At 40.3% G+C, this 10200-nt stretch overlaps 1 protein-coding gene across 2 annotated transcripts; it reads right to left on the bottom strand.

Moving 5' to 3' along the window:
* Positions 1 to 408: 408 nt before the first annotated feature.
* tlx1 (T cell leukemia homeobox 1) lies at positions 409 to 8760 on the bottom strand. 2 transcript variants are annotated; one of them, XM_031304728.2, is made up of 3 exons: positions 8148 to 8760; positions 3156 to 3393; positions 409 to 987 (listed from the first exon to the last, which is right to left on the bottom strand). In XM_031304728.2, the coding sequence occupies exons 1-3, from the start codon at positions 8611 to 8613 to the stop codon at positions 777 to 779; spliced, it is 915 nt and encodes a 304-aa protein (XP_031160588.1). In that variant the 5' UTR covers positions 8614 to 8760; the 3' UTR covers positions 409 to 776. The 2 variants fall into 2 exon arrangements, with proteins under 2 accessions (XP_031160588.1, XP_031160589.1); XM_031304729.2 differs by having other exon boundaries at positions 3156 to 3357.
* Between the last annotated feature and the right edge of the window lie 1440 nt (positions 8761 to 10200).

The raw sequence follows: 10200 nt of genomic DNA, 5'->3' as shown, positions 1-10200 counted from the left end.
TAAAAAATAAAAAAAAATACAGTTTGTAAAGCCTTTGTACAAAAATAAAAATGTGAAATGCTAACTTGGGGTCAAAAGTATGGTCATTTTTTTGTATCATTAAATATGATTGGTCTGTGAATCCGAAGCTTTTTGACCGTTAGGCCCATTTCTTCCTAAATGATAAAATAGTCAAATATCCTGGTTTGTTGCTGTAAATCATTTTCATTTTGTCAGATTATATTTGAATTCATAGGTGCTAAAACAAGTGCTGTATTTTGCAGGTGAGTAAAATAGTCACAGACAGACACAGATGGCAGAGATGCACACACAAATATGAAATTATTATGAAACATTAAGTCCCTTATAGGTCAACTATAACACAACAACTCACTGATGCCAGTCTGTCCTGCTCCTCTCATGGACGTTTTTTTTTTATGGAGCACAAAGTTCATCATGATGCCTCCGAAATATTTCCAAAATCTCATTGTGGTCTCCGCAGGGCTGATTCAGTCCAGACCTCTCAAGGATCCAGATCAGACTGTGGACCCCAATGCGCTGAGGGACGCCATCTGAAGCATGCCTGTTGTTAGATGCAGCACCAGTGTGTTTTTGACAGAAGGGTGGTGATAATAAGAGCAGGGAGCTGACCCGATAACCAATACCGGTTCTCCTTTGAGCTCCTCCGCGGGCTACGCCCCTGTATCTGCCCTTTAGCAGTCAGTCGGTACTCGGTACAGGCGCAGATACCCAGTGGGAGGACGCGCGACCCTCCGCGGCTCCGCAGACTGTCGGCTCTACTCGCAGGCCGACACGCTGCAGATCTTGGCGGTGTTCTCGGTCCATGGCTGCATGTTCTGCAGGGCGAACAGAGAGCTGTTCTGCAGGCACAGCGGGTCAGGGGTGACCGGCTGGTTGATGGTCTTCTGGAAGGCCTCCTGCTGCAGCTGCATGAGGATCCGGTTGGCCTGCTGCCGCTCCGCCTCCCGCTCCTCCGCCGTCTGCCGCCTGCAACAGCGATAAGGAGACACCGCGGAGTCGTTCACACATCCGACCAAAACTCTGGTAATAACTGTAATAATATACAGCCTAATAATTATAGTAGGCTATGTATGATAACAATCAGCGACCGTATAGGCCAGTGGTTCTCAACAGTGGCGTAGTCTAATGTATTTTAGAGGGTAGGCTATACTGTAGGCTACTGCAGTATATATTGGCCAGAATCTGCCTTTGGGGGAGGGTGGAAATCCCTTTATTTAGCCTATGTGAAGAAGAAAAACACAGATGACAAATCAAAAATATAATGGAAAGTATGTTGTTGCGTGTCATTGTGCATTTTTAAGTGGGTATATGGAAATCCTGGAGCTTTCTTAGTGGGTATGCTACTGCGTATCACGTAGACTACACCACTGGTTCTCAAGCTTTTTCAGTAATGTAGGCCAACCCTTTTAGGCCTTTTACAAAATCCAAAGCTTTATCATTGTCAACCAAAACTAAATAATACAAAAAAACTCATAGCATAGATCTAATATAAAGTGTTTGTAGAGCATTATTGTGAAAATTGTAGTAGGGCTTTTAAAAGAATTCCAATAACTGGATATTAGCTCAAGAAAATGGAGGACGGCGACGTGTGACACCTACATTTTAAAAACCAAAAACGTACACATAGCCTACATTCTCTGTTTTTTTTTTAATCTGCCCTTCTTTCTTTCGAACCCTGGACCTCTGCGTCGAGGCATGTATATGTGCGCCTGCTCTACCCACTTATCCAACCCGGCCACACGCCGAACCGGTACTTTTAAAACGATTCCGATTCCTAAACCGATTCTTGAACAACTGAAAAATGACATGAAAGAAAGGCTCTTTTATAGAGGTTTTTTTTTTTAATTTTTTTATTGAAAATGATTAAAATGTAACAATATATTAACGTTTTAAAGTACTTAAATATATAATAAGTAAACCTAAGTCACCTAACAGTGAATGGTGAATATGCTTTTACGTCCGTTTTGGTGAGCCCAGAGGGACAATATGGCATTTTAAAAGTAGCCTACATTTACGCTAGCTAGCTAACGGTAGACTACAGAGAAAGTGTGATAGTTTTACGTCTGTTTTGGAGCGACAGAGGGAAAATATTTCAGTCGACACATTAAGTGAAACCGAAATTTGCATCCTAATCCGGTCTGATTCCTACCAGTTGCAGTGGAACCAGGTTTTGGTACCCAACCCTATCCAGGACATGGTTAAACCTTACACCCCAGCCCGTCCACTCCGCTCTGCATCAGCCAATCTGCTCGCTGCTCCCTCACAACGAGGGACAACTAATCACTCGACGAAATCCCGACTGTTTGCTGTCCTGGCTCCTGAATGGTGGAACAAGCTCCCCATTGACATCAGGACAGCTGGAACACATGTTCCGTCGCAGGCCAACAACACATCTCTTGGCTAAGAAGATGACGGTAAAAGTAGTTTGGCTTATTTGAAGCTATAAGCTTCCTCTTCTATGTGATTCTTGCTGTTCCAAGTTTATACCTTCATGGTTGAATGCACTTACCGGTAATAACTTTGGATAAAAGCGTCAGCTAAATAAAATGTAATGTAATCAATAAGCATTTTATTTCTGCTATTTGAGGCTTTATTACTCTAACTGACACCACTCCTTTCTAAAGTTGTTCAATTGAAGGGAATGTGGAGTCTCTTCATATCAACAGTCAGCAAATATGTTCAGTGTCCATTTTCAGAATTTTATTTTTTATACAACACTCCTGTAATCTTCATGAAAGGAATTTCTATTCCTTTTGTCCACACTATTTAAATATCAATGAGTAACTAAATAACAGAAACTCTTCTCAGTATAATACAGTCCAACAGCTGCACAACCTGCAGAGACTAGGTCAGACTAGTTATTTTTTTGTCTCAAAATGCTGCTTAAACATGTAAACGTAGTAGTGCAGTAGCCTAAGCAATGAGACATAACAGGGACCAAAGAGCTCTTATAAAAACCACTTAAGGACCCCTGACAGCCTTTAGGAGCCAAATGGGCCTCCAGCCCTCCATAAAGAATGCAGAGCCTCTTTGGTTGGTTGCTCCAAATATTCCTACAATCCCCATCTGCTCTGTAGAGATAACAATGCATTGGAAATAAGTTATAAAAAAAAGATGATTCAACATGATTTTACCTCCATTTGGTGCGTCTGTTTTGGAACCAGGTTTTGACCTGGGCGTCAGTCATCTTCAGGGCTTTGGCGAGGGCGGCCCGCTCGGCAGACGCCAGGTACTTCTGCCGATGGAACCGCTTCTCCAGCTCACAGATCTGCAGCCGAGTGAATGACGTCCGAGGTTTCTTCTTCTTAGGAGGCGTCCTGTTCTGGTAGGGGTGACCTACACGACGTGTTACAGTGAGGGGTGAGAGGGACACTGGACAGGAGGACAGGACAGGACAGGACAGGACAAGAAAGGATAGGACAGTACAAGTCAGGTCAAGTCAGGACAGAAATGGACAGGAAAGCAAAAGGAAACAAAAGGAAACCAAAGGAGACGACAGGAAAGGAAAGGAAAGGTCAAAGCAGGGTATGCAGGACAACCAGACAGAAAATGACAGAGCAGCACAGTGGTGTAGTCTACGTGATACTCAGGTATACGCAGTATACCCACTGAGAAAGCTCCAGGATTTCCATATACCCACTTAAAAATGCCCAATGACACGCAACAACATACTTTCCATTATATTTTTTATTAGGGGTGGGACCGATTCGATTCTAACCCGATTATTGATGCATCTCGATGCAACAATTTTTTATGTACGTTTCCATGCGTGATTTAAAAAAAATATACATATAAATTTGAGTTTGCTAATCACTTCCTAGACCAAGCAGCTAGACAAAGCTTAGATTTTGACATATATTTGTCACACACAAGTTTTAATGAAATGTTTTGTCTACTGAGGTTTTCATTGTGTAGTCATTCCATGCTTCAGCCTTAAACATTCTTATAAAAGTCTCCTTCTCTCCCAGTAATCTTCCACGTCAGAGGCCCAGTCATGTTTAAAGGTGGAGAATTGGCTTCTTAGAACATGACACATGAGGTGGTCAGATGTCATGTGATAAAGTAGATGAACAGCATATATGTGTTTTGCCTAATTATTTTATGTATGTCTTATTAGATCATGTGTATATATACAAAATGTCATTTTTTTTTTCCTTTTGGCCATTTTTGTGTGTTTTTGTTTCTGCACTCTTGCCTAAACTCTACGTTGTTGTCTATTATCCCATCCTCTTTCACTCACTCTGTTTTCTGATTTGTACTTGTCTGGAGACAGTCACTTTTAAATAAAAATAAAAAAAAAAATCGATTTTTAAATCAATTGTTAACTTATCAGAATCGATAATCGAATCGTTCTAGAGAGAATCGCGATGCATCTAAGAATTGATTCTTTTTCCCACCCCTATTTTTGATATATTTTGAACTGTCATCTGTGTTTTTCTTCTTCACATAGGCTCAATAAAAGTATTTCCACTGTAAATTGGTGCATAAAAGTGTATCCGAATACAGGAAATGAAGTCATTGATGCTCAAAACTTCCCTGGGGGAGGACAACCTCCCACCCACCAAAAGGCAGATTCTGGCCAATATATATATACAGTGCTAGCCTAGAAATCTAGACCACCCTAGCGGCAGCAAATGTAATTTGCAGCCAGGGGGGTCTAGCAACTCTCCGCTGGCTTGCGAGCTGGAAAAACCAAACTCTAGTCAGGCCAATCACATTGTGTATAGAGTCGGTGGGCGGGGCTTATGGCTGCTGCTGCTGGTGAACAGCGGTCTTCTGGAAGACTTGGAGTTCAGCTTTTCTTTGAGAAAAGAACAAAGAACAGCACTGAAGTCATTCTTAAAAAAGGTAGATGTGTTCAGAGTTTAAAGTTTAATCTATCAACTAGCAATGTTCTGGTTGGTTGTAGCGCTATCCTATTGCGTGCAGAGAGAATTTGAAAGACAACCATTTATCCCGCCCCTCGGATTGAGCTCCGTCAATGATGTGTTCCCAGACCCAACATCTGGATATGGGTCTGGCAATATAGTAGCCTACATTTAAAATGGAAGAGTCCAGTGACGGACTGGCCATCTGGAATTTGGGCTAATGCCAGAAGGGCTGCCTCCCTATGGACCCCTATGGGCCACTACTGATAATTTGTCTTTGGTTAATTTTGAAGTTATTTTATGCATGCAGCCACAAATATTCAAGATTGTACTGCGGTGGGGGGGTTGGGTGGAAAGATTCACTCCAAGCTAGCTATTGATAAAAATAGGGCCGTGTGTTGTACGTGCCAGTCCGTCACTGGAAGAGTCATATATGTTAAAGATAAAAAAATGGCATACAGCAGTACAGTCTGTTTCAATATTGTCCTGCACAGCCATTTATAAATGTAGGAAATGCAACACTCACACTGCATAATTCATTGTTTTCAAGTCCTATGTTCATTTATTAATTGTTTTACCATAACACCATTGTGTGTGTGCGTGTGTGTGTGTGTGTGTTGTGCATTTATTTGCACATTTATTTCTTATACCATAACCCAAGAACCTCTGGGGAACCTTCGGAGAACTGGATTTTTTTTTTTTTTTAAGTTCAATTTTGTATATTTATATATATTTATAGCTTATATTTAGATTTTTTTTTTATTGAAGCCATGACCAAAAAACGTTTCCAGATCTGTTTTTTTTATTTATTTGTTTTGTATTTATATTTAACCCACGGCTCATTCAAAGACCTTTGGAGAACTTGTTTTCTGCGAGTGAAATTTTGACAAAAGGATTCAGCACAAGAAATAATTAGTCAACGGTATTGTGACTACACAAGTCACTCAAGTGTTCAGTTGTTATTATTTACATTTGAAGTGCAGTAGGAGTTTCAACCAGGCAGAGCGTGTGGAGAAAGAGAAAGGAAGAGTGCAGCGGGGAGAGACAGATTCCACAACAAGAAATACCAAGGCATTACAAAACACCTTTAAAGAATTATAGCCGTCTTAAATTAGTAAATAATAATACCACACTAGAGTGAGTACTTCATTCTACAATTTTACAGTAATACTGTAGTGTATTACTGTGCAAGAAGGAGCGCTACCGCAGCTCCTTCATTCCAGCAGCAGTCAGACTCTTTAATACAACATCATAATGTAGCACTGCTAGCTGTTTCTGCAACATGAGCCATCACTGGACAATATCCTGCACTATACATATTAATCTATTTATTACTCCAACTGTGCAATATGTCATTTCTATTCATCTGTATATCTGTGGTTATATACTGTATGTTTATATATATATATGTGTGTGTTTATTGTGTAAATACGTTTGTTTTATTACTATTATTATTATAACTAATTCTATTTTTTTCTATTTCTTATACTTTACTCATTTTTTCTCCTATGTCTAATTAATGTGTATTTGTGTTATTCTGATGTGTGTACATTTTTTTCTTTTGAGCTGCTGTAGCACAGGAATTTCCCCAGTGTGGGATTAATAAAGTCTATCTTATCTTATCTTATCTTATTACTGCTCAGAATCTATATAACCTACATAGGCCTACACTAACTAACTATAGGCCTACATATATATACATATATACATACATAAATACATATATTGTTTATGATAAGTTTCTTATTATAAAAGGGTGATTCTTGTTTGCATTGTACATTTTTTTTAACAATAAAAAGTTTAAGAAAATAAACTCCTGTATTTTAACTTTTAATTTTTTTTTAAATGTTATTTTCAAGTTTTCAAAAATCACAGCTGTACACCGTGACGCCTTAAGTTAGTTGCCGATTGATTTGAACGTGTGATTAAAAGTTGTTGATATCTGGAGTCGTTCATCACGGATTCACCTGAGAAGTGAAATTCTTTCTAGTGTAGGCTTACACATTAGCAGGCACATTATTATTATTTTTTAAGATTATTTTTGTGGGGCTTTTTTCTCTTTATTGTATAGAGACAGTTGATACACAGAAAATGGGGAGAGAGATGGGGGATGACACGCAACAAAGGGCCGCAGGTCGGAATCGAACCCGCGCCGCTGCAGGATTCAGCCAACATGGGGTGAACGCTCTTACTGGGTGAGCTAGAAGCCGCACCTGGCACGTTACTTTTTAAACAATTTATTTAGGCTGTAATAGGCTAGGCTAACTGTCGGTACTGTTAAATGCAGGCCTATTTGCTAAAGGTTAACCCTTGTGTGGTCTTCCATTCGACCATGTAGTCTACTTGTCCTGAAAATCCACACTTCTTCTGACGTTTTCTTCTCTTTTAGCGACAATTTTGTCTCTTTTTTTCAATGTTTTGGGCTCCTTTTTTGACGTTTAACGCTTCTTTTCACTACCATTTATAAACACCACTAACACCAACTTATTACCAGTTTTACACTATTTTGGAATTCATGGTCTGTACGCCTCATTTATATGAAATTATAGGCCTACCTAATTCTTGAGTTAAAAAAAAGCAGAAATTATGAATAATTTAGACTCATATTAAAGGAAGGATAATTACAGGAGGTTAAATGTCAACGTTCAGTCTTTTTTTTTTCAAATGCTAATTTCTTTTTCTTTTTTTTTATAAAACACCCACAAGTCAATGAAAGTAGAGATCCTATCTTTTGTTGTACTTGCGAAGCGCGATGTGTGGAATCATCCAAATTAGGTAGCTAGTTAAAAAGAAAGCCATATTTCTGATATAGATATTTTGAAAAACGGGTCAAATTTGATCCGAAGACAACACAAGGGTTAAATGATTTACAAGAAAAAGCTGCAGCTGCAATTATATTTTCTAAATAGGCTACTTTGTCTTTTAAAAATACACTTTTTACACTTTATTATATATATATTTTTATATATTTTCAAATTGTAGGCTATATATTTTAAATAGGCTATTTCTCGTGTAGTATTCTATTATTATTTCATGTAGGCTTATATTGTTTCCTATTATTTAATGTTTACTCTGTATGTGTGCTGTGTGTCTGATATTTTGCTGCTGCAACACCGTTATTTCCCATTTTTTGGGATCAATAAAAAAATCTATCTATCTATCTATCTATCTATCTATCTATCTATCTATCTATCTATTATATATATATAGGCTATTATATTATATTGTATTATATTATATTATATTATACAGGCCTACCTGTGAACCTGTCTTTGGTGTAGCGTCGGTTGCTCTCCATCCAGGGGAACGTCAGCGCGGTCATGTTGCTGATGTTCCCGCCGCCGCTCACCGGCGGAGCGGAGGAGTTCCCGCCGCTCACCGGCCGGTGCGCGGGGACACGGATGACCCTCGAGGAGCTCACGTTAGTCCCGTTCACATTCACACCCACGTTCATGTGATAAGCCCCGCCGAGGGAAGCCATCCCGCACGAGCCGCCGCTGCCGTTATACCCGGTGTTACCGTACATATAGCCGGCGCCGTTCGCGCCGCTGCTCGCGCAGCTGTCGTAGGCCCCGTGTCCGTAGTCCGGCTCGTGCATCCTCGCGCCCAGCATGCAGCTCTGCTCCACGTTACTGAGGATCTGATCGATGCCGAAGCTGATGGGCTCGGCGTGCGTGTGCTGCTGCAGATGCGCCCCCAGTAGGCCTATCCCTATGTGATCCATGGCCTCCGCGAGCCTCCCCCCCCCACAGCTCCGGCGCGAGGAACAGAGGATGCTCCACGCGCCGCTCCCCGGACTCTACGTCTGGGCTTCTTCTGCTCGAGCTCCAGTCGTTATCTAGTGAGTGCCGGGCGCACGTGTGTGCGTCTGTCTGTGTGTGCACGCAGGAGAGGAGCGCGAGGCTGGACTGTTTGTCCCCACCCCCTCTCTTCCGCGCGAGGACATCAATCAAGCTGCCAAATAGACAGCGCGAGATTAAGACCCAATTTGAGGCCTGGAAACTCGATTGGCTAAAGACTGCGCGAGCTCTATGGAGGCTTCATGGCACACTTCATAAAAACACTGATTAACAGCTGATCAATACACACACTCTCCCTCACACACGCACACACACACACACACACACACACACACACACACACACACACACACACACACACACACACGCTGTTCACTGGATTTTATTTTATTCTAAAGGAGATTTAGTTTAGCAGGTTGCTAAGGTGCTCAGGTTTATCAGTATAGATAGATATAGAGATACTTTATTCATCCAGAAGGAAATTACAGTACTTATTGTCCCATTGAGAATATCTATAACCTGGTATTGTACATTTTTGCGACCATATATATTTTTTTCTAGATCGTGGAGCTGCTCTTTATTTTCAGTATCTATCCTATAAAGTCTAAAATGAGCAAAGACTTTATAACCTTAATGATTGCACCAGCACACATTTTCTACGCATGTTCTATTGCGAATTAATTCATTTATTTTTGTTAGGCTATAGCCTATTTGGGATCATTCTTCCCACAGTGTTTCCATTCATGGTTTCTTTAACATTTTCATACACAATAATGTGTGGTTCTGATACGGCATGAAGGCTCTCACTTATGGTTTACTGACTCGGAGCTGTATGAAGGGCCCGTTGTCTCATAATCCGCCCATGAATTTAGCACATTGGAAAGACATTATTCAGCTGAAGCAAATATAATACTAATAATACAATGAATTCAACAAAACCTCCACAACACCAGGCATTTATCTTCCAAATAAGAATCATTAATAGCTGAAACTTCCTTGTTTGGGTCTATTTTGCGGAATTTTGGGAACCTTAATAAATGTACTTAATGGGTTAATTGTAGGCTACAGTAGCCTATAAATCACTAAAAAAAGGATTGATGTTTAATATAGGCTACTCATGTATTGTTATGGAGCTGGCGTCATTACTAATTCATGTTCAGAGTGATGACATTGCTGCAAACACGGACCCGTTATTTTATTCCTTCACGTGGGAACAGAACAGAGCCGCATCGTTCCAGGAGGAGAGTTAAAGTGACATTTTAATAATGCAAACAAAGAAATGATGGGTCATTATTTGGCATTAAGGCTATATTCATTACACAATATTAATGAATCCGTAATGATCACCGACTACTACACTACACTGGGTTTAAATGAGAGAGATGTTCATTGTGCCATAAAGAAATAGACGCAACTTTGTTTAACCGTAGATCAGAAATAACGAGCGGCGATGATTTCCACACACACACACACACACACACACACACACACACACACACACACACACACAC

Source organism: Sander lucioperca, chromosome 15 (genome assembly GCF_008315115.2).
Source record: "Sander lucioperca isolate FBNREF2018 chromosome 15, SLUC_FBN_1.2, whole genome shotgun sequence".
In the NCBI taxonomy this organism is placed as follows: Eukaryota; Metazoa; Chordata; class Actinopteri; order Perciformes; family Percidae; genus Sander; species Sander lucioperca.
This window is presented reverse-complemented; position numbering and strand designations above follow the sequence as displayed.